Source organism: Nothobranchius furzeri, chromosome 16, assembly GCF_043380555.1.
Source record: "Nothobranchius furzeri strain GRZ-AD chromosome 16, NfurGRZ-RIMD1, whole genome shotgun sequence".
Lineage (NCBI taxonomy): Eukaryota > Metazoa > Chordata > Actinopteri > Cyprinodontiformes > Nothobranchiidae > Nothobranchius > Nothobranchius furzeri.
The window spans coordinates 1,253,805-1,278,788 of NC_091756.1; the positions used below are offsets into that span (position 1 = coordinate 1,253,805).

Consider the following 24,984-nt stretch of genomic DNA (forward strand, 5'->3'; position numbering starts at 1 on the left):
AGCAAAAGGTTGATGTGCGTCTGGATCCTCCAGCTGGTGTAACCTTGACTTTGCAGTTCCGGCGTGCACGAAAGGTTACTGATGTCAATTCGATGGGGAAAATTGACCCTTTTGATTCATTACACCCCTTGGTCCCATTTCAGAAAAGTTGGAGCTTCTACAAGTTCTGTTTAATGTAGAAAGTTGTAAAACATTAAAACAATCCTAAACTTCCAATAATATTTGAGATGGTAATAATAGCATCTTCTTAGACTTCTACAACCCCCAAGGTGCTTCACAACACAATCAGTCACTCATACATTCACATGCTGGTCATGATGAGCTACGATGTAGCCACAGCTGCCCCGGGGTGCACTGACAGAAGTGAGGCTGCTGGCACCACTGGTCCCTCCGACCACCAGCAGCAGGATCTAACCGGCAACCCTCTGATGATTACTGGACACCCTGCTCCACATCCAGAGCTGCTGCTGAGACGTCCTTTATTCTTGTTGATAATAATAAACCAGCAGGAGGCTGTGGGCTGGACTTGGATTAAATCATGGATCTCCTTCACTAAGCAGATAACTACACACCTTCCACTAACCTGTCCTGTGGGACTTTTATTATCTCCTCATGTTCCTGGTGTCTCCGGAGGAGCAGACGGGAAACATCTCCTTAACATGAACCCAACTTCCTCCCAGTTTTTTTTCATCAGTTTATCATCATGAAACAAAAGAGTGGAACAAGAACTTCTATACTCTATTTCTCTTTAGCTCACTCTCCCCTCCTCCCCATCCTCTGGATGAAAGAGACAGATGACTAGGTCACTTGGCCCCGCCCCTCCCCTCAGTCTGGATGGGAATGGTCTCTTTGGTACAAAAGTTATAGATACGAGGGATGCACCGATCAGGTTTTTTGTTGCCGATCACCGATACCGATCACGTGGATTGGCCAGAAATTATCTACAACATTATAATGAGTGCTACAAACTACATAATCTGGGAATAAAGGAAATGTAACCTAATCTAAAATGGTGTGTATTAGGGTTGTCACGGTGTGAAAATGTAACCTCACGGTTATTGTGACCAAAATTACCACGGTTTTCAGTATTATCGCTGTATTTTTTTAAACATGTTACATTTTCAGACAACTACATAAACCCTGTATGTCAGGAAATATTGTCCTCAGTTTGTGTCTAAATGTTGCCTAAAATGTGCTATTTTGTAATTATGTTGTTTATTTGTTTACATTTTCCCCTTTAGTCTTTAAAATACCAATATTTGCCCATAACTTCTTATTTTATGTCTGTTTGATGTCATCATTTAAAAATATTAGACCAGATGATACTCAGTACTCAAGTAGCCTTCTAATCAGATACTTTTTTACCCTTACTTGAGTAATAAACCCTATATCAGGAAAATATTGTCCTGGGTTTGTGTCCTTCCAGTGAGCTTTGCAGATGTGGGAAAATGTCATCAGGCAGTAATCGTTGTTAAATTCATAATTATTCTCGGAGAGAGACCAACTCTTATCTGCCCCTGGGAGTCCCGTAATGCATAGCGTCATTTCAACATGGCGGTGTCCGCGACACGGTTTATATGCAGGTAGCGGCGCTGCGGCTGCTTTATATAGCGACTCGTTGCATTCTCCCTCAACCCAAATCCTCGGATCACGCATTTTAGCTAAAGCGCTAACGTTAGCTTGCCTTGCGTTGACTGTAGAGTTGTGGGTGATGGTCACGCAGATGTGTCATGAGATTTGAAGCGTTGCTGCCTTTCACAGACACTTTTTCTGCACGTGCTGCAAACAGGATAGCCGTCTTCTATCAACTGTCCCTCGGCATTCTTCAAATATCTAAAAGATGCCCGTACTTCCCACTTTGTCTTCTTTGAGGGATAAAAAATGTCCTCCTGAGCGCTGCCGTCTCCTCCTTTGGCCATTATTTCAGCTTTAGCTTCAAGAAAGTTTTGGTTGTAAACAACAAAGTGCGCATGTGCCGCCGGCAACTTCAGCAGATGATACGGTGGCTGGTAAGGGTCACCGCGCCTACACCGCAGCCACGGTAATCCACCGAGATAATATCGTTTTTTTTAAAAAACAAGACGGTTATTATTATTGTCAACTTTTTTTTACCGGGGTTTACCGCTACACTGGTTACCGTGACAACCCTACCTGATCGGTCTGCTTTCATCTATTTTGAAAACTCCGATCAAAACCGATAGGGGCGCTATCGGCCGATTACGATCAAATGCCGATCCATCGGTGCATCCCTAAAAGATACTCCACAAACACACACATTCAGGAAAATAAATGGTCAAAAAACCATCCAGTATGATTGTGGAAGAACATTTATTTCCCAGAAACATGACAAGTACACGAGGTAATTTAGCACCTTTACATCCCGACTCAGATCAAATGAATCAAATCAGCCCTTAAGATTTCCTGTCTTCTTATTCACACTCCTTCAATCAACATATCTGCAGTGGTCTAGTGAACGCCTGGAGTCGAACTCTCGGGGGGGGGGGCTCTACTAGCTGAGACGTTCCTTACGGTTTCCTGAACGCCAAACCAACAACAGCCTTTCCCGTCGTGAGTCCAGGTGGGTGAGTCCATGAATGTTAGTGACAGGGTGACGTAGATCTGTCAGGATTTTCTAATCCTAGAGTTTCACCGTCTGTTTTCTATCAGAAGCTAAAGCAGGAGATAGGTGTAGGAGACTATTTCATGTTCAGCCTGCATGAAACACTCAGAGTGACCCGTTAGAATCAGAAATAATCATAAAAATTGGTTTTCAGTGAACCTCACCTTTTAAAAAAAGCTAAAAATGCTAAAACAACCAAACCAGTGGTGTTTGTAGGCAGTCCTGCTCTCGTGGCTGATATGCTAATGAAGGTCAGAGGCCAGAGTGAGCGCACGTGCTCCTTCTGAAGGAGTAGTGATGTAGAAGGTTGGAGCTCCTTGGTACTTCTCCTGTGGAACCAACAGAGACATCATGAGAAGATGAATAACAGTGGAACATAATCATCCACAGTGGCTCTCATCAGGAGGAAGTCCCGAAGCAGAAGGGTTTGTTTTTAGAATGACACGTGTGTCCTACTCAGCCCAGACGCACGGTACTGCTGCTTCCTCCAGACCGAACCACGGCTTATCCGGACAAGCAGCAGGCACATGTTTAAACCATGCTTGGGTCATGGGACCAGTGATGCAGTGTCAGCACAGCTATAGTTAGTTAAATCACTGATAGTGTTCTGTAACAGGATACGTCTCTGTTTCTAATGTCCTCATAAGGTGTAGGAGTATATTTCCTTTATGAAATGTTTGTTATTAAGTGTGACAATCACACAAAACTATGACAACTACTGTCCAGAAGTGTCTACTAATATCTATTTAATCATTTGCCTTTTAATTTTTCTGTTGTTTTTGCATTGTTCATTCATCAAGTGTGGCTGAAAAGAGGCAAACAAAAGTAAAACGTGAATACAATGATATCTGGGGTACAACATCAAAAAGGAGCATAACGGATAAGAAAAGTGAACCAGTTAACGGGTAAAAAAGACATTAAAAATGTTGATGAATAAATAAAAACCATGATCGAAAACATGAAGAAAGACAGTGGGAAAAATAAAAAAATAATTGTGTTCACACCCTTAAATTAATATCCTCATAATAAGCAAGCATGCAGCGACAGTAGAGAGGAAAACTCCCTTTTAACAGGAAGAAACCTCAAGAGGATCCTGGCACTGTATAAAGGTTGGTTTATGCTTGACGCGTCCGCGAGGTCCGCACGGCTCCGCGCGGAAAAGTTGCGTCATTTAAACAACCACGCCCCTCCACCGCGCCTCCGCACGGCCCAGAATTTCTGCAACGAGCACCTCGGAAAATTTCTAACCACGCGGACGGTCGGACGTGGAAAAACATGGCGGACCGGCAAGAACTAGTATGGCAGAGGTTGGTAAATACAGACATTTGTATGATTCAGCTCTCAGAGATCGCCGTGATCAACATGTTGTTAATAATTCTTGGAGAGAAATAGCTCGCACTGTCGGAAAAGACGAGGACGCTGTTAAAAACGCTGGAATGCCATGTTGTAAACAGTAATTTCTACTTCTACTATGGTGTAGTGTTGGGTGCATGCCGTAGAGCTCCATGCTGCCCCCTACAGTTTGGGAGAATATTGGCTCACCGCAGAGACGAGCCGCATGAACCATAAACGCTGCGAGTTGTGAAGCGCGTTCCATCCGCGAGCCGCATCACCAAGCGGAAAGTGAATGCGTCAAGCATAAACCAAGCTTTAGCTGCCATCCAACACGACTCACTGGGGATGGAGAAGACAGAGCACACACACACACACACACACACAAACACATGCAAGATGGCGCCCATGAGTGGTTGTGCGTTTGCTAGGCTCCTGATCTTTTATCTGTTTTTATCGGTTTGAAGTATTTGCCCTCTCTTTTCTCTTTCTCTCTTTTGCTTTTTTATAAAGCGCCAAATCACGACAAGAGTCGTCTCAAGGCACTTCACATAATAAACATTCCAGTTCAGGTCAGTTCATTAAGCCAATCAGAAATAATGTTTCCTATATAAGGAACCCAGCAAATTGCATTGAGTCACTGAATAGTGTCAGTGACTTTACAGCAATCCTCATACTAAGCAAGCATGCAGCGACAGTGGAGAGGAAAACTCCCTTTTAACAGGAAGAAACCTCCAGAGAATCCTGGCTCAGTATAAGCAGCCATCCTCCACGACTCACTGGGGATGGAGAAGACAGAGCAGACACACACTCGCACACACACACACACACACACACACACACACACACACACTCGCACACACACACACACACACACACACACACACACACACGCTCCATCTGGCGGGTGTGGTTGTTACTATGTCAGCCGTCAACACACTGCTGAGCAGCTGAAATCTCCATTTGTGGGCTTCAAAGTCAGCAAATCGCTGAGTAAAGGAGAGTTTTCAGAAGGGTAGTGGATACAGTGCGGCCTAGTGGCGAAATATGGTCACAATGCATTATGGGAAATTTACTTTATATACACTTTGAAGCAGCATAGCTCTATTTGAAGACACTTTAAGCTCCCACAGGTCACACCTGGCCCACGGGCCATTAGCTTGACACGTGTTTTAGATCATGAACGTAGCCGATTTATTTAATTCAGTGATGAATTGCTTCTGTAGACACAAAAGAAGGCTGTTAGATCAAGGTGTTAAAAAGACCAGAGGAGATAGGTTTCACTTTCAGTTCCGCAAATGGGCACTAGGGGGTGCTAAACGTGTTTAAAGAGCAAGTCACTCCAAAATCAACAGTTTTGCTGATAACCTGTACAAATGTCTAATAGTGTTGTAGACATGTGTGACAGGGTGAGAGTCGCTGCATCCTGACTGATCATACGCCCTGGCTACTTGGCTGACTGGTTAGCACGCATGACTCTCACCCGGGAGTCTGGGGATCGGATCCCCCTGGACCCTTGTTCTCCACCTTGCCACATATGTGTAGTCATTGCTTTTGCATTTTGGCACATTTTCTTTCAAAACTCTAAATTCGAACTAAAACGTCCAAGTACACCTGGCTGCAGCACGCAGAAAGGGGCGGTCAGTTGTCAGACCCATGTGAACTACGGCCTTGACTAGTTTACTATTGTTAATACTCTGTTCTATGTTCAAATTAAGCAAAATAAATATAATTTACAGCACGACAAGGTCTGAATTTATATCCCAAAATGGAAAGGTTCCTTTCAGCGAATCTGGTCGTTTTATTTTGTATAATCTATGGTAGTACAGTGGTATTATTGTTTTGACTTTTGTTTCGTTTCACTCTCTGCTGACGCTAGTTCCACTCTAGGTGGTGTCGGGTGTGACATATTTAGCAGCTGAAACAGAATAAATGTATTTATACTTTAGTTTTTTTTTGATTATTTTCTGCAAAATATTTTATTTCTCTAAAGAACTTTGAATGTAGTCGTTTCTAAGCAGCATTTTAGTTGATACTCTGCTCACACATGGACTCACACTGGCTAAATAAACAAAGAAAGTAAAGAACAGACAGATTAGTCCTTATATTTAAACAGTTTACCAATAAAGGGTTGAATACATAATACTGGCAAGTTTTGCTAAAAAAGAAAAAAAGTTGATGCCGCGACGAAGGAGGCAAACCTGCGCAAAACTACACTCCAGTCTAACACTGTAACCTATACACCACTGAATCTAATACAATATACAGAATACGGTGCCTAGTACACATACCGCTTGCCATCACGTGTATCTTTGTAGATGGGGTGCCTTACAATTTCTCTAAGGATAACGTCAGTCCTTCTTACTGTTCTGTGTAGGAGGTTCAGTTGGTTGAACATCAGTGGTTTCACTTGAGCTCTGAATCTCGGGCGGTTTTCCGCAGAGAACCTCTTCTGACTCTTGAGATGTAACTGTGGTCTCAGGTTGTTCTGGAACCATATGTGTTGCTCCATTGAGGACCTGATCAACATGGCGACGCCAGACTAAATTGGGTCCAACATAATGGTGTACGATAGCGATCCGGTCTGTGACAGAATTGTGCCCGGCTGCCATTTTGATTAGGTCCTCTGTAGTCTCTAGCAAGAACCTTTTGTCCAATATTGAAAGATCTAGTCTTTTTTCTTTTCCTTTCCATCACAGCAGCTTGTTTGTCTGTGACATCTTTGCGCATATCTGGTTTGATCAGATCCAACCGGGATCTTAGATTTTGTACCAAAAAAAAAAAAAAAAAAAAAAAAAAAGATTTTGTACCATGAAGAGTGTTGCCGGTGTGTGTCCAGGTGTCGCGTGAGTGGTGTTGTTGATTTTCTGATGTAATGCTTTCCCCTCCAGTCAGCTGGCTTTCATAGACCTCTTACAAGACTGGATGAATCGCTCAGCTTGTCAATTCAATTCAAAAAAACTTTAATCATCCCGAGGGGCAATTGTCCGTTAGTTGCCGGGTGATGGGGAGCTACTCCACCACTCTTAACGAAGTACTGAAACTCCTCTCCTGTAAATTGACGTCCATTGTCACTTACAAGCTGTTGTGGTAGACATGTGGGCAAACAGTGATCAAAGGGAGTCGATTATGCTGGTAGCAGTTGCTTGTTTGACTGGAAAGATTTCTGGCCATTTAGAGTGAGCATCAACCACAACTAGAAACATTTGGTCCATGAATGGTCCAGCATAGTCCACGTGGATGCGCTGCCATGGTGCGGATGGCCACTCCCACATGTGTGTCGGTGCTGTCTGAAGTTGGGGTAATGTCTGCTGACCACCAGTGCAGGAATTAGCCATGTTTTCTATTTCATAGTCAATGCCTAGCTACCAAACATAGCTTCTAGCAAGACTTTCATCTTAACTACACCCAAATGCCCCTCATGCAGTGAATACAGCACCTGCACGCGTACTGTGGGTGGCAGGATGACACGGGTACCCACACATGAGACTGAAAGTTGCTCCTTGCTGGTGGAGTATGCAGAGAACCGACTGTCACTGCTGGATGCCCAGTCGTTCACAGTAAAATCATAGACTTCAGTCAAAATTGTGTCACAGCTCCTTTCCCTTCTTACTTGAGCACTAGTGATAGGCAGCGGTTCCATTTGTGCAACGTGAAACACAGTTGCTGGATCAGCTGTTTCCTCCATAGTTTGTAGTTGTGGAAGGCGTGAAAGTCCATCGGCTTTTCCAGGCTACTTTGTCCCTTGAAATTCAATGGTGTAGGTGCCTATGGTCTATCTGTGCATAATTGCATTCAGCAACATTTTGAGACCAAGAGGCAAAGGCGACTGGTCGCTTCGATCCATCAGGCATTCTGTTGGATAGCACAGCACCAATGCCATATGGGATCTGTCACAGGCGAGACGAAGGGGCAGCTTTGGGTCATAGTGTGTTAGCACTTCTGATGTCATGAGCTGCTTAGTACCCTTGAATGCCTCTTCACATTCTTTCGTCCATTTCCATTTCACATTTTGTTGTAACAATGAGTTCAGTGCATGTAGGACTGTGGAAATGTTCAGTAAGAACGTGTGATAATAATTTATTAAGCCCAAAAATGAGCATAGTTGACTCACATTTTTGGGTTCTGGTGCCATCAGTACTGCTTCCACTTTGTCCTTGGTTTGGTGGAGTCTGTGCCTGTCGATCTTGTGTCCACAATACTCAGTGGCATCCTGAAAGAACTCACTTTTATTTTTATTAACTCTCAGTCCATATTTTTCTAAGCTAGCTAAAACAGCTGTTAGATTTGCCAAATGGGTCTCCTCCTCTACACCAGTGACGATGATGTCATCCAGGAAACATTGTGTTCCTGGAATGTCCTGTAGGACCTGGTCCAGGGCACGTTGCCACTCTACTGGAGCACTGGCGATCCCAAAAACCAGTATGTTGTGCTAATATAGACCTTTGTGGGTATTTATCACCAGTTATTTCTTGGACGATTCCTCTACTTCCATCTGGAGATCAGCCTGGGCAAGGTGGATTTTAGAAAATGTTTTCCACCAGCCACAGCTGTGAATATGTCTTCGATGCGAGGGAGTAGATACTGATCCACATGGAGGACTGGGTTCACTGACACTTTGAAATCACCACAAATTTGAAGACTGTCACTTGTCTTCTTGCTTACTGGTATTATTGGTGTAGCCCAGTCTGACCATTCCACTTCAGGCAGTATTCCTTGTTCCTCCAACTTCTGCAGCTCTACTTTGGGGCGTATGGCATATGGTACTGGGCGTGCTTTGTGGAAACTTGGTTTTGCATTGTTCTCCACATTGATCTTAGTACCAACCCCTTCTTTAAACACTTGCGCATGTTTATCCAGAATATGTTTAAGCCTGTCATTCACAGAGTGTGCGTTCAGTCCTTGTGCCAGTTTAATGGTTTTAATTTCTTTCCAGTTGAGACGGGTATGTGAAGGGGCTTTAAAGGTCAAGAGGTCATCTGTACAAAAAGTATAGAGCTGAATTGCAAATCATTGGTTTAAAAACCTGATTGTTTGATGGGAAGGTTCATGTGCTGTTTTTCCCATCAGCTCCAAAGGAATTTTGTTTTGTATTCGGTTTCCAAGCAGGAGCTTAAGTACATTGCTTATGAGAACTGTTTATCAGATAAAGGACCGATGGTCCAGACTTCTAATAACAGTATTTGTTTATTTTTAGCTATCGATTCTCAAAGTTCAACTACCAAGTTAAAGCCAACTTCAGAAAGATCTGTTAGGAAGTGGAAAATTCCAGCTTAATGTCAAAGACTTCGCTTGTGATTCTGCAGTAATGCCGTTGGGATAACACCCAGTTTGGGAAGATAGAACATTTCTGTATCGTCACTGAGTGTGCAAGCACACGAACGTCAGAAAGGTATAAATGAAGTGCTGTGCTCATGCTTTTGGTCTTTAGTTCAAAAGGCTGTTTGAATGTTATACAGATTTGATTCATTAAAAAGACCCGATGGAAAAGCCTGACTCCCGACTCTGTTTTTAAAACCACTCAACCCTTATATGTTTCAACCAATCACGGCCAAATAATGGCGCACCTCCATTTATCAGAACGTTGTAACGGAATGAAATGACTGTGTTCCAAGTTGCATTTGCTGCCCTCATGTTCCACTTCAACATTTAATTTTCCCAATGGATTAATTCTCTCACCTGTGTATGTTTTCAGTTTTACTGTGGTGCCTTTTAATTTCAGGTTGGGAAATTTCCCTCTGTAATCTTTATATGAGATCAGTGAGAGTGCAGACCCAGTGACCAGTTCCATCAGTAACTCAACCCCTTGTAACTTTGGTGTGATCCATATTGCATCGTTATTCTTCTCTGGCAGTGTATGCTGCTCAAGGCAAGCCACATCTGCTTGTGAATCACTGGAGTCGGTTTCATTTATTTCTCGCAGCTTTTTGTCTCTTTTCCACATTTTGTTTTGTTTCTTTTTATCATACTGCTTTGATTTGCACATTTTCTGTATATTTCCTCTTTTTAGGCACTCCTTATCCTTGAACCAACAATTAGCGGCCTCGTGTGACGTTTTGGCGCATCTGAAGCATGTCTGTGACTGTGACGTAGTGCTGCTCTGTGCTCATCTACCTGCTGTCTGGACAACCTGCCATCTAACTTCTTCAAAAACATTTTTAGCTGTTTAAAAGCTGGTGTACTGAAAATTGTTAGCTGTTCCTTTATGTTAGGTTCCTACATCACTGAAAACTGCTGCTGTTGAACCTCTTCTAAAAAAACAAAACTAGGTCCCTTAGTGATGAATAACTACAGACCAATCTCTAATCTCCCTTTCATGGGAAAATGATTGAAAAGCTGTTACGATCCAGCTGAACAACTTTTTAGAGACAAACACCTGCTAGATAGTCTCCAGTCAGGCTGTAGTCAGGCTGTAGACAACACCACAGCACTGAGACGGCACTGATTAAAATATTACATGATGTTCTTCTAACTACAGATTCAGGTAAAACATCTGTGCTGATGATGCTCCATCTCACTGCAGCTGTTGATACAGACGACCACAACATCCTTCTGATAGGCTCATGACCTGGGTGGGACCTTCAGGTACAGTCTATCGTTGGTTCTGGTCTTATCTAGAAGACAGAGTTGTGTTGTTTCTATTGGTGATCACAAATCAAAGCTGATCACCATGAGGAGTGGGGTCCCCCAAGGCTCAGTTCTTGGACCACTGCTCTTCAACCTCTACATGCTCCCCCTGGGTCAGGTCATACACAATAACAACATTACCTATCATAGCTATGCAGATGACACCCAGATCTACCTAGCTCCATCACCTAGTGACTGTGGTCCTCCAGACTCACTCTGTCAGTGTTTGGAGCAAGTTCAGGACTGGATGCAGTCAAACTTCCTCCAGTTAAACAAAGACTAGACTGAAGTTACGGTCTTTGGGAGTCAGAAGGACAGGATGGAGGTTCCTGCTCAGCTCGGCTCCAGAGGAATAAAGACAAAGACCCAGGTTAGAAATCTTGGTGTCATAATTGAGTCAGACCTGAGCTTCACTGGTAACATTAAGGCTAGAACTAGATCAGCGTTTTATCATCTGCATCAAACAGCACGACTCAGAGGTCTCATGTCCAGACAAGACCTAGACAAACTCATTCATGTGTTCATCTCCAGCAGGCTGGACTACTGCAATGGTCTCCTAACTGGTCTTCCCACAAAAGCTGTGAAGCTACTGCAGCTTATTCAGAGTGCTGCTGCTAGAGTCTTAACAAGAACCAGGATAACCGAGCACATCACTCCTGTTCTTGGATGGTTACCAGTAAACTACAGAATCCATTTCAAAGAACTTCTACTAGTTTATAAATCACTCAATGACATGGGGCCAGCATACATGTCAGATCTCCTTCAGGTATCTACGCCCAGCAGGGCTCTGAGATCCTTAGGAAGCAGTCAGCTGGTAGAACCGGGTCAGAACCAAACAGGGTGAAGCTGTTTTTAGCTACTATGCTGCTTACAGATGGAACCAGCTTCCTCATGACCTCAGATCTGTCCAAACTCTTGAAACTTTTAAATCAAAACCGAAAACCTTTCAATGAATGTTCTCATGCTGCACCTTGTGCTCTGTAGCTGCTCATTCTTTAACTTTATTTCTGTCCCGCCAGTACCAGCAGGAGAGTGAGGCCATGGAGTCAGAGTCCACGTTTATTGTGCCGCCCAACTTGGTCCTTGGGGTCTCTCATTGGTCCTTGGAGCGCAGGATCAAGGCTGCAGTTCGGGACTCCACCACCATTCCATCAGGGTGCTCCCCACACTGTTGGTTTGTTCTCTCAGGTTTTCACCTTGCGGTGTTGAAATGGGGGCAGTCATCATGCCTGGCCTGCCATCCTGCGGTAACCAGGACCACCTTCCTGGTAGCGCAGCGGTTCTGGCGGCCTACGGTGTCATCTGATGTTCGAGCTTTCGCCTCCTCTTGCCCAGTATGTGCCAGCGTCAAGACACCCAGAACTCCTCCAGCTGGACTCCTGCAACCTCTGCCAGTTCCCTCCAGACCTTGGTCCCACATTGCAATGGACTTCATTACTGGACTACCCAACTCAAAGGGTAAGACTGTGATCCTGACTGTAGTGGACAGATTCTCTAAGATGGTTCATGCTATACCCCTGCAGAGACTGCCATCGGCTCAGCAACTGGCGGAGGTGGTAGTGCGGCATGTGTTTCGGCTGCACAGACTTCCGGAGAATATCACCTCTGACCGAGGACCCCAGTTTGTTGCAGCTTTTTGGAAGGAGTTCTGTAAACTCCTTGGGATTACGGTCAGTCTGAGTTCTGGCTTCCATCCTCAGACCAGTGGTCAAGTGGAGCGTTTCAACCAGGATCTGGAGACCACCCTGCATGCTATGTGCCTGAAGAACCCCCAGACTTGGTCCTCCCAACTCCCCTGGGCTGAGTACTCACACAACACTCTGGTTAGCTCTACCGGCTTCTCCCCCTTTCAGGCTGCCTACGGATACCAACTGTCTCTCTTCCCCCATCAGGAGAGGTTGGCTTCCACCTCCGGTCCCACAGCATTTGTGAGGCGTTGCCATCGCACGTGGACTGAGTACCATTCCCGACTGGTTCGGAACCAGGAACGGTTCACCTCTGTGGCTAACCGCCGGAGGTCTTCTGCTCTGGAGTACAAGGTGGGTGACAGGGGTTGGCTCTCTTCGGCTGATCTGCCCCTGAAGAGGGGTGCCAGGAAGATGCAGCCCCGATTCATTGGACCATTCCCCATTACTATGGTCATCAACCATGTGTAGTTTCCCTGGCTGTCAGGTTGGAGCTCCCTCGGGCACTAAGAGTCTGTTTTCCACGTAAGCAAGCTGAAGCCTGAGAAACTCAGTCCCCTGCAGACACCCCCTGCAGTCCCTCCGACTCCCCGCATTGTGGATGGCGACCCTGTCTACAGCATCAACAAGCTCTTGGCCTCGAGGAGAGTGGGGAGGGGCATCCAATACCTCGTAGACTGGGTGGGTTATGGCCCGGCGGATAGGAAATGGGTCCCAGAACGCCACATCATCAGCAGTGATCTGATCGATCAGTTTCACCGGGACAACCCCACCCAGCGGAGACGTTCGTCTAGAAGCCGGACTTTGTGAGGGGGGTTATGTGTTTGGTTAACCCTGTTCTCTGTTATTTTGTTCAGGTCAGCTGCAGCTCCTCTCAGGAGCCCTCCCCTTCCCTGTGAACCTCCTGGAGTGCTGCAGCTGAACCACATCACCATGATTGCCCTCACCCTATTTCAGGCCGCTGCTGCCAGTCCTCAGCGGGGAGTTGTCTTACCTAGTTGTCTGTTTATGGAATGATTTTGGTTTCTGTTTTTGGTTCCCACAGTCAGTGGAGGAAGTTTTGTTATTAAAACACTTTTGAACTCAGGTTAATGACTGTTATTCCTGCGATTGGGTTACTGCCAAACCCCCCCACCCCCACCCCCCGTGACACAGAGCAGCAGCAACCATGTGTATTAAAGACTAAATAGTCGCTCTCTAAAGTTTGTCTTCAAAAAATTATTGTGATTTTTTTAATCTAAATATCTTGGCTGACAAAACAATGCAGATAGATTTTCCAACACTTTCAGTGACGTAATGCAGAAATCAAGCACTTTCTATACTTTGAAAACACAAACGACCAATGACCCACACACATTTTAATTATTGTGGTAAAGTGGGAAGCAGACCGAGACCTCAGAAGACCTCTCTGCTCTTCTCCTCTCAGAACTTCACGAGACGAGGTGAGGTGCACTTCAGTATTTGTGTGGGATCAGGACTGACCAGATCAACCTTGAATCCTTCAGCCAGAGACACCTTCAACAATTCCTCCACTTACATCTGCATGTCTGTGATTTCACAGCCCTGCATGATGTCCTCTGAGCATGTAGCTTCAGGATTAGTGGCCTTTAGCCCCCGGTAACAGCTTGTCATACTGGTCCTGGGGCAGTTCTTCAGGCTTTGGCACCCACTCTAGTTTCAGTTGGTTCTACCTTGAGGTAGAGAGATGCGGGCTGGGGGAACCCTGGGATGTCCTGTAGGAGAAGTGCTCACAGAGCAAGGTTAGGAAGGCCCTCCAGGTACAGAACAGCTCTACTGAGAAGGCTCGAACCGAGCATGTGTGGAGCTCATAGTTTTCTAGGCCATGGCGTAAGTTAAAGTGAAGAATACGGACCTAGAAAGAGAGTTAAGGATGTGCTGACTAGAACGGCTGTTTTCAGGAAACAAACAGGTGCACAGCTCCGGTGTCAACCCTGAAGTCTGTGGACACACAGGTGCTTTCACATCTGTATCCAATACCAGAGATGGTGCTCGATATACTCTCATGCTTGTACCCAATCAGAGGAGCCCTTCTTTGTCCCAGATCAGGACTAGATAAACTTGCTAGGGCATTGCAGAGCCTAAGAAACCGCACCTTTCCCTTCTACTACCGCCACTAAGGTTGGACTGTTCCAACAAGGTTTAACTCAGATTCAATCATGGTTTAAGGGTTGTCGCCCTCTACTGCCCGTTCTCCCCTCTCTGATGATGCAGTCCCATGCACGGTCCAACGTGTAAACTCCATTGTCCCTGTTCATGGTCCCACATCCACGTCTCCTTATCTCGATAGCTTCTTTTATCCATCTTTTGTATTTTTGTTGTTGTTGTTCGGTGTTTATGATCCTTGTGTTGTCCCAGTCCATTACATGGTTTTCTCTTGTGCAGTGATCTGTTACGGCTGACTTCTTTATTGTACTTTCTGCTTCTTGTTTTTCTGCTCTTGTGTGTTTTCAACTTGTTTCTTTCTCACACTCCTTTCTGTGTTCTATTGTTCGTGTGTTGAGTTGGCGTCCGGTTTCTCCTACGTATGTTTTATGGCAGAGTTTGCATGGGATTTCGTAGATGACTCCACATTTACTGTATGTCCAGCTGATATTTTGTCTTTTGGGTGTACTAGTCTGTTTCTAACTGTTGTGTATGGTTTTGTTGGTGTTTATGTTGTGTTTTTTCATTGTTGCTCTTATTTTTTCTGTTATGCCTTTGATGTATGGTAGGGTTATCACTGGTCTTGGTTCTTGTCTTTCTGGGTTTGTGGTTCTTTGTTTTGGTTGTTCTTTTCTTTCCATTGTTGTTTGTTGTTTGTTGTTGTATGTGTTTGTCCTCTTGTTTACGGTCTCTTTCTTCTGTTATTATGTTTGCTCGGTGATATAATGTTCTGATTACTGACATTTTGTGTATGGTGGGGTGTGGGTTAGGGTTAGGGTTAGACTGGAACACCCCCCCCCCCCCCCCCCACACACACACACACACACACACATACATGCACATTAAACAAAAAGGAAATAGTGGTTGAACCAAGAACGGGGTAAACTTTTCTGATTGTAAACAACAACCTCTGCATTAAAATTGCACACACCTGCTGCTATATGTTTTGTATATTATTAGCGATATTTACCTGTTTAATATTATCTTATTGTTAGGGATGTTTTTTTGTTTTTGTTATTGTTGTGCATCTGCATTTTAAGCTAATGTCTATGCATGGGACAGTGTGAAACGTAATTTAAATTCCTTTGTATGGCAAGCACATTCGAAAAAATTGACAAATAAAGTATTCTATTCTATTCTACGTAGCGTTTCCATAGTTTTATTTTGCAGTTTGGGGGGGCAGTGGCTATGGATTCTTGTTCTAGGTCTTCCATGAAAAACTCGCTCAGGGTGGCTGATAACGGGTTACCCATGGCGATGCCTTCCAGTTGTTTGTATATTGTGTCATTGCAAGTGGAGTAAGTGGAGTTAGCTACCAGTCCTATCAGTTGTGCTATGTCATCTGCTGTGAGGTGTGTTCTTTTGTGTTGTAACGTGAGGAAATATGGGTTTTCTGTGCCAAAGGTTGTACTTGGCCCGGCTGGGTCAGAGCTGGGTCGCTCAGAACTTTAACCCACAGATTAAGACCTTTGCCGACATGAAGTCTGCAAGATTCAACAGAAACCACAACATCCCACACCTGCAGTGCCAGAAGATGTTGTTCTCATGGAAGCTAGTCATAACATAACAAAGTCTTAAACTTCCTTTTCTTTATTTTAAATGTTAAATAACCATTTGATCACTTTGCTCATTATAAATGTGTTTTAATCAAATGAATGATTATTATGCTTTGGGTAATCATTATGAATCAATGCTTAATTAAATAATGTTTGAGGATGTTTGGTAACGACCTTCACGCACACTCAAACACTCACACACACACACAAACTCTCACAGTAAACTCCAAAACACATTTGCTCTGACGCACACGTTTGCTTTGAGAAGAGAAAGGCTTTTGGTAAGTTTTCTGTGCATGTTATTCAGTTCGTGTTTGACAACGAAAGAGAGAAGACGTGTGAATAAACGCTAACGGGGGAATGGAGCCCACCGGCTCCCCCCCCCCCCCCCCCCCCCCCCCGCGCTATTCCTGCCAAGCCAGACAGGATAGCCGAATTGCAACCAGCTAACGCAGACTCGTCCCGAGTCTTTTGATTTCTGTGTAATTTAAACTTAAGAAAGCGCATCTGCAAACGCTTTATCATCACGTGTACCGCGGGCAACTCTGGACCGGGTCGCCAGCACACCTCCGTCTCCTCTGCCAGCCGAGGTGTCATCTGGAGTACCACCCTCCTGGGTCCCAGATCTAAAAGAGGGTCCAAATACGGTGAGGCAGTCCACGAGAGATAGTGTTTGATGCATCTTTTCCAACGAAACCTACGTTTATTCAAACCATCACTTTTCACTCAGACACCTGTTTCTTCCTGAAGCAAAATCAGACGCACACACGCATTCATCTCACCTCATTCTCAATTTTCAGCACATCCAACACAAGGTCTATTTGAGCAAGTTTAAAATATCAACTGTTAAAGATTGTTCAACAAAGTTGCCAATGTTGATTGTTATTTCCTATGCTTGTCATTTCAAAATCATTAGTTTAATTTGAAGAATTAAATCTTTTCACTTTCAAACTTGTCTCTTCATTGAACTGAAACACAGACCCACGGATATTATCGACAGTTTATCGATGAAAACAACCTTTGAGTCTTCTTAATTCTATAAAATTTGGTTATTAATTTATTACAAATTAATATCACAAATTAAAATGTAGGATGGTTCCTCTTTCATAAAAGAGCATAAACCATTACACTACAGTGTAAAGTCTTGTCCTGTCTGATTCTGTTATATAAAGGGTTAATTTTGACAGGAAATTTTAATTTAATTTTAGTTTTAGTCTTTGGCTAAAAATTAATTTTAGACTTAGTCCAATTTTAGTCATTCGATTTATTTTAGTTTTAGTCCCATTTTAGTCGATGAAAATAACAAGTAATTTTAGTCGATAAAAATGCATATATTTTTTCTAATGAAGTAATTTCCTACTTTTGTATAGAGCACAGAAAAAATAGTGTAATTTAATACACAGGGTCCAAACTCTTAACCACCACTGATCGGATATAGCACACACAGCTAACAACATAGAATATTTGAATAAAAAAAACACTTCACATGTTTAACACTTATGCAGGCCCGGAGTGGCTAATCGGGAGGATCTGGAGAATTCCCGGTGGGCCACGCGATGTTTGGGCCGCATGGGCCGGTGCGCTCGTTTTTGTTTTTTATCATTTTATTTTTATTTCTTGGTGCCGGTGTTCAGTCATGGCACTGAGGCCGCCGGGCTGATCTCATACGCTCCTCCCGGCTGTCTCTACCTGCAGGCTGCAGCTCGGTTTTTTTTCTTTTCCCCCGTATGCGCCTGTGCGCACCACGTGACCTCGCAGTTGACGGAAAGATGGAAAGTAGAAAGAGCAAGGGTGGCGCGGAGAAGGCAAGACTTAAAAAGAGGAAAGCGCTGGAAACAGATGCAGCTAAATGTGCAAAAATGAGCACCTTTTTTTCTCAAACAAGCTCGCGGTCTTTAACTTCAAATGAAGATAAAACGGGTAAGGCAAGTCAAGATGTTAAACTTTACCGGCTGCAAATCACCATTCAAGTTAATTAAGCATCAATAATGAATAATATGGCATCATGACATAACGTTATGTAATATAATTAACAGTATGATGTGACTGATGCCACCAAACTGTCTTGTAGCCCCTCAGAGTCAAACACAAGATCCAGTAGGCCTAATAAGCACCAGGCAGAAGCCCACAATTCCAGAGCGGACATGTACAGGTAGGATTACTTATTGAGTCAGTGAACTGAATATTATTAAAATTTATATGATGAAAACTATCCTGGCTCTATATGAAAGTGTTCTAAAATGCTAGATGAATCAGCATTGATCAGAAAGTGTGTAAAAAAGGAAAATGAATGCTGAATTGTGACCATTTTCACACAATGTAGTGTCAGAAGAAGAGCCAGGAGCCAGCAGTGAGGGTATTGCTCCTGTTGGGATAGAAGGTGAGCCAACTCATGTGCAAACAAGCAAACATCAGTTTCATTATAATAATTTTAATGTCCAAATAATAGTACTGACCTGATGTATTTTTATTAGTAAATGCACAAAGCCCACAACAGATCGCTATTAGAATGAAAGTAAAATGAAATAAGCCTGCATATTTTGCCATAGAAAATATTTTAATTGGTTACAAAAAATGTGATTTCCATATCAAATGTGCTAAAGCTTTCCAGATGATTATTTTAATTGTGTGCAGGTGAGTCTAGGGAAACTGGAAAAAGTGTGAAAGGGAGTGCTGAGTCATTTCATTTTAAAGGTTTGAAAATCTCAGAACAGCTGTTTGAACAGAAGGTAGATTGTTATATTGTTAGAGAATGTGTTGTAAAGAACAACGTTGGAGATGTGCACTGATGTTCAAATAAACCTACATTGTAAAGCAACTCTTTCTTGCACTGAATTACAAGGCTTTACCGAGTAGTGTGCTTTTGTAGACTATACATATAAAGTTCTAACATGATTTTAATAATAATTCGTTAAGTGGGCCGGTCTGGGGTCTGAAACTCCAGGGCTGAAAATGTGTCCCACTCCGGCCCTGCACTTATGTGTTTAATAAAAAACAAAAAGCACACTGGAAATGACAAAGGTGCTCTTTTTAGCAACTGCACAACAAGAATTGACAAGAACAGCAAATTTAAACATGTTAACCCTGAGTCTGTAGATATTCACTTGTTACAACACAGGCTCAACCAAACAGTGTGAATATTTATTTGCTGCGATTCATTTTGAGAAAAGCATTTCGTGCTAGTGTGACCTTTGCTCGGTTGCGTTCCCCTCTAGTGAGGTCACCTGTGATACTGAACACTCTTTCTGCAAAAGATTGAGAAGCTGGCATTGCCAATATGTCTAATGCTAATGGTTTCTGGCTGTGATCAAATGTGTCACATTTTCCAAGCCAAAACTCCATTCCCGTTTCACAAGTGATGGACTGTGAGAGCTCTTCCTTAAACTGGCTTATCTGCTGTCTAACACTACACTTGGAAGACTTTGGTTTAGGCTTTGCTCCGAATTTGGAGAGAAACCTAAAGACTGGTTGTCTGGAGGAGGAGGAGGCAGATGATGAAGAGGAGGCGGCGGCGGGTGGTGCCGGTTCAGGTCCATTCAGTTCCTCCAGATCAGAGTGGTTCTCCTGTGTCTGAGAGCACTGAACAACATACCCTTCTGCCTGCTTGAGCAGCTCCTGAATGTTATCATCAGCCACATTGAGGAGGGTCTGACACACAGTAGGATTGAGAAAGCAAGCAGCTGCTACAAGTGGGGAAAGCTTGTCATCTGAGGGATCTTTAACACATACAAACGGCGCACCGGGTTATAAAACGTACCGGTAAAACATCTGCGCGGGCTCGGGACTCGGATCATATCAGTGCAAACCAGACATTGTGAAAATTTTAAACAGCCAAAAGCATGCTTCACTTTACTGGTCTAGTCCTGGTTTAGAGCGCACGTGCAGCGAGCGACTGCGACCCAAAAAGTGCCAGAACCGCTCACGGCGCATGCGCAATCATGCATCAACACTGCTCGCCCACTATTTCCCTAATAACACACGTTATAGTCATGAAAATACGCTACTTCCAAATTTTTATCCCAACATGACAGAGTTGATACAGTTTTATTTGCCTGCATATTACTTTTCGGGTCGTCACGTGTACATTTAAGTGGATTTACCTCGGAGAAAATGGCGAAGTGGCCATTCTGTAGATGCCTCTTCAGATTCGTTGTGTTCTTTCCTCGAAACGACAGTCCACACTCTCGGCATGTAGTCTTGGTAGCAATGTTATCATAAGAAAAATGACTCCACACATCTTCTCTTCTTTTTCGCCCAGCAGTTAACATTTTCCTCTACTCCTTCTTCTTATTCCGTCGATATATTCAGTGAGCTATGTTTAGCATACCGCCGCGCATACCTGCCCCTTTATATTATTCGGGGTCTGTCTTCTCTCACGTCCCGCACGTTCACGTCCCGCCACGCCCCTTGTCTTCTACTACGTTCGCGTCTCACAACAACACAATAGTCGCACAGCACCATAGAGCGCCATGTAGAAGAGTGTCATCGTGGATTTTCGTCTTGTCTTTCATTCGTTGACTAAAAGTTTCAATCAATTTAATTATCGTCTTTGTCTTTTTCCAAGCTTTTATTTTGAAATTTTGTTTCATTTTCATCTGTAAATATATTTTCGTGATAAAAAAAAGACAAAGATATTTTGTCAACAGAATTAACACTGGTTAACTACTATGTCTATGGTTTGTTGGGTTGGTGTGTTTGTGAACAGGGATGTGACGTCATGTGAGATGAGTATGTCGTTGTCTTCTATTGTAATCTCCTTTAGTTCTTTTGCCAGTCCTATGCTGTTTTTGCAGTGTTGGTCTGTATTTCCTAATAACGGGCTGATGATTCTGCTGATATCTTTTGCCATGTTGTATGTTGGTGTACCTATGCTGTCAACTATTGGTCTAAGTGGTGTTTTGTTTATGTATTTTTGGTGTTCCATATATTCTTGGTGTTATGTTTGTCGTAGGAATCCAGTGTTTGTACATTTTTTCTGTTATTTTGCCTTTTTCGTGCAGTGGCTTCAGTAATTTTTTCATGTTTTTCTTAATGTTTTCTGTTGGATCTTTTTTAAGTATTTCATATGTATTTTTGTCCTCTAGCATCTGTTTCATCTGTTGTTTATATTTTTCTCTGTCCATAACTACTGTGGTTCTTCCTTTATCTGCCGGTAGAATAATTATCTGTTCATTTTTGGATAAAGCTGTCATGGCTGATTGTTCTTCTTTTGTAATATTGCTGTGTTGAATTTGGCTGTTTTTTAATATCCCAACTACGTTATTTCTGAGTTCTGCTTTCTTTCCCTCATCTGTGATCTGTTGACATGCTAGTTCTGTTGCTACAATAAATTCATCATATGGTATTTCTTTTGGTGTGACTGCAAAGTTTAAACCTTTCTTTAATATGCTCTCTTCTGCTTCTGTTAGTTTGTATTGTGAAATGTTACATACCCATGAGTTTGGTGTGGAGTTGCCTTGTATTTCTCCCCTCTTTTTCTTGTTTATGAGTCTGTTTACCTTCTTTATGTGTCTTTCTTTTACTTTTATGAACTCTTGTTCCTGTTTTTCCATCATGTGTCCTTTAATGAGTTCCTCCATTTGTTTATCAAGTTTGTAATTCCTTTTCAAGTCCAGGTGTCCTCTTTCCAGTTCGTCCTCCACACGCCTCTGTTTGGTTATGACGTTCCTTATCCTCTCCTTGAGCAGTGCTCTCTGTGCTCTTTCTATTATATTTTGTGCTGTCTGGGTCCGGATCGATGTTTTCAGCTGTAGGCTTGTGGGTGTGATGTTTTCGTCCCGGCATCTTAAACAGAAGCGAAGGTGGTTTCTTAGACGTGCGCGTTTCTGGTGTAATCGCTCCAAACGGCGGAAGTCCTTCGTTCCTTGGTGTCCATATTCTTCTTTGAACATCTTAAGTGTGTTCTTGCGGTGTCGTATCTCTAATTCCAGGCTGTAGTTCTTTTTTAAAACACAGAACAGTTTCGTTTACCTGTTTTCCCGCTACGTTTCGTTTGCGGCTGCAAACTTCCTCAGGCTGACGCTGACGGTGGCGTCACTTCCTTCTCCGTGTATCCGCGGGCAGCAGAGGACGTTGTCGCCCTCTGCTGCCCGCTCTCCCCTCTCCGATAGACTGAAACTGCTTAGGAATTAGATCCAAAGCTGCACTATACTGTACTGGAAAGGTGAAATCTAAGCCCCGCCCCTATTTTAAGTAGGTTTTCCACATTTGACATAGAGGGTTAGGGTTAGCTTCCTCTACTCCTCTCCCCATCAATCTTATCTGTGCAGAATGTGTCCCTTGTCCTTCAGGTGTAGGTGGACTGCAGAGTCCTGACTTGAAGAGTGAACTCTTTAACTTTAACAATCCTTATCAGGGTCCAGACTCAGTCTGAAACTTTCTGGGGCTCTGGATCTGGATCAGCACCACAGCTGGTGTAAATGCTCTGCATGGACTCAGTGATTTCTGATCCATGTGAAACTGGACCGTATCCATTCTACTTTCAATGTGATCGAGGCTTCAGGCGCTCTCTCAGTAGCAGCTGCAGCCCTGCTCTGGTTTTCCTTTGTGTAAAGACTCTGAGACCAGTCGGTGCAATCTGCTGGGTTCCTTATGCAGGAACTTTTTACTGGATGGATTATTGAACGGAACTGGAATGTGTACTTTGTGAAGTGTCGAGACGACTGGTCGTGATTTGGTGCTACATAAATAAACTGAATGGACGACAGGACAAGGGGGCGCTTGATAAAAGCTGCTTCATCATTTATCTGGGTAAGAATGGGCCATATGGCCTCAAACCTATCTCACAATATTTTATATTTTTCTATTTATTTATAACAAAATGCAACATTTTTTTGCTAAGCACGCCCCCTGCCCCGCAGAGCTACGTGCAATAGGAAACTGAGCGCCGGCCAGAACTAACCAATAGCGTTAGACTACCGCTTACATGCTTCAAATGTAAGGAAAACCTCGGCTGATGCAGAGTTGATGAACTTTTCACGGTCAAGCAAGTCTCTAAAATATAAATATATGAGAACACAACATGACATGAGAATAATACTCGTAAAACAACGTGTTTTAGCTGTTTGTCGGCTACAGAAGCACATTTATAAACAGAAACGTGAAGTCAGCATCTTAATAGAACAGAGCGACAGACTTTTTGTGTGATATGCTTTTTAGCCACTAGATGGTGCCATCGGATAAGAGAAATACTCCAGAAAGAGACTTCAATTTTGACATCCACTTCCCTTGATTTAAATCATTTTAAGTAGTTTAACTCATTTACTGCCACGGACAACTTGTGTTGTAGCGGGGCCGAGGCCATGTGTTTCACCGTATGTACCAAGGGTTAACTTTCTGCCAAGACACAGGATGTGTTGCCCCGACACCAGGAGGTGGCGATGATAAATGTCTCTTAACTTGTCCAGTGTCTTTATCACAAGACACCTCTACAAGAGACAAGAGTCTACTCCCTTTTCATAAAGATATCTTGTAATTCAGAGCAGCTGACCTGCTTCTCTATCAGAAACCTTCTCACAGCTACCGTAGATTCAAAGCTGACAGAGACCATGGCTCCTAGCAGCCCTCCTCTGAGGCTCAGGGGCACGGAAGCCTCGCGGAGGTCAATCTCCTCCAGCAGAGGGCGTATCTGGAAGAAATCAGCTTCTCTCCGCAGCAATGAAAGTTCTGAAAAGTCGTGCGGCAGATCCAAAGAGCCGGACCGTAAGTAATTCAGGATGTACCTGAAAACCCTCCCACCTCAATCTATGAAGACGTTCCCCCCGGCTGTCCCTGTGCACCGGGATCTCTCCAGTGAACATGGCACCCAGCATGGAGTCTCGGCAACGGCTCAGAGTGTCTAGAGTTGTGGTGTAAACCTCTCCACCAACGTTCAGTGGCACTGGGTCCCGGACTGAGGGCCTGCTGCTGTGCCTCGTGGGACCATGAGCTGATCCTGAAGCTTGGATCAGGAATGTTGAAAACTTTAACTTGTACAATTTTCCAGAGCCTCTCTTATTTCAGAAGCAGTTTGCTTTTGGACCAGGAGGAATTCACAACAGCTGCTAAGATACGGCCGGATCCATCCTTACAAAGGACCGTAACAAATGCTTGGGGCCTGGTTTCCAACTCTGCAGGTAAGTCTCCTGGAGGAGTTGAGGTGAAGCGGCGCACAACGCGCCCGTGACTCGTTGGAGTTAAAGCTAAAGGCAGACTGGCATGCTAACGACTGGACAGTGCTGCCTCTGTTACAGCCAGGCTGGCTTCTATTTGAGGCTCAAACAAACTGATCTCTCACTTTCACCCACTGGAGCTGTCTGGGCCGGACACAGAGGCCCTCCGTCACAGTGACGGCCAGAACACCCGAAGCTGCATTCATCCCCTGTGAACAGACACTTTCCTTACAATTCCCTACAGAATGCTGTTCTGCCTCAAACAACAACAACAATATAAAACAACAACAACAATATAAAATGTGGGTGGGGGACATCCCTGAAGGAGAAATCCTGATGAAACGTGCTGTCCTGAGAGTGGGACAGACTGATGTGAGGACAACACGTGTCCTCTTCATTATTGGTATCCATCCCTCCCTCCCTCCACCCATCCATTTTCTATACCTGCCTTTCCATTCATGGTTGGTGCTCATCTCCAGCTGTCTCTGGGCAGGCAGGCGGGTACATACTGGACATGTGGCCAGCGCGCCAGAAAGATCAGGTATATAGTACATAACTATAGGCAGGGCTTCATTTGAGCCGGATCTTGTCGGAACAAGATCCAGGAACTGTCTTATTTTGAAAGGACCATGCCGGCAACTCACGCGACCAACTTGTGCTTGCAGGGGAACAGCACAGATGCAGACACTACCGTTGTTAGAGGAGATGTGTGTTAACTTTGAAAATGTGGGCACATTTTTTAATCATGTGTCAAAAACTCTGGCAACCCTGTGTGTGTCCTGGCATCTGCTTTGCCTCTAATGAACTTTGCTTTGACATCGGTGTTTGTGTTTCGGGATCGTCTGGTTTCC

General features: G+C 43.9%; 1 protein-coding gene and 1 pseudogene across 1 annotated transcript in view; both read right to left on the bottom strand.

Moving 5' to 3' along the window:
• Positions 1-2,311: 2,311 nt before the first annotated feature.
• LOC139063502 (BTB/POZ domain-containing protein KCTD21-like) lies at positions 2,312-24,544 on the bottom strand (annotated as a pseudogene).
• The window catches only part of galk1 (galactokinase 1), a 63,468-nt gene continuing 40,795 nt past the window's right edge, over positions 2,312-24,984 (bottom strand). The window contains exon 8 of the mRNA XM_054736376.2: positions 2,312-2,949. Within this exon, the coding sequence (XP_054592351.2) occupies positions 2,863-2,949 (87 nt within the window). The 3' untranslated portion in view covers positions 2,312-2,862. The remainder of the gene's footprint in view (positions 2,950-24,984) is intronic.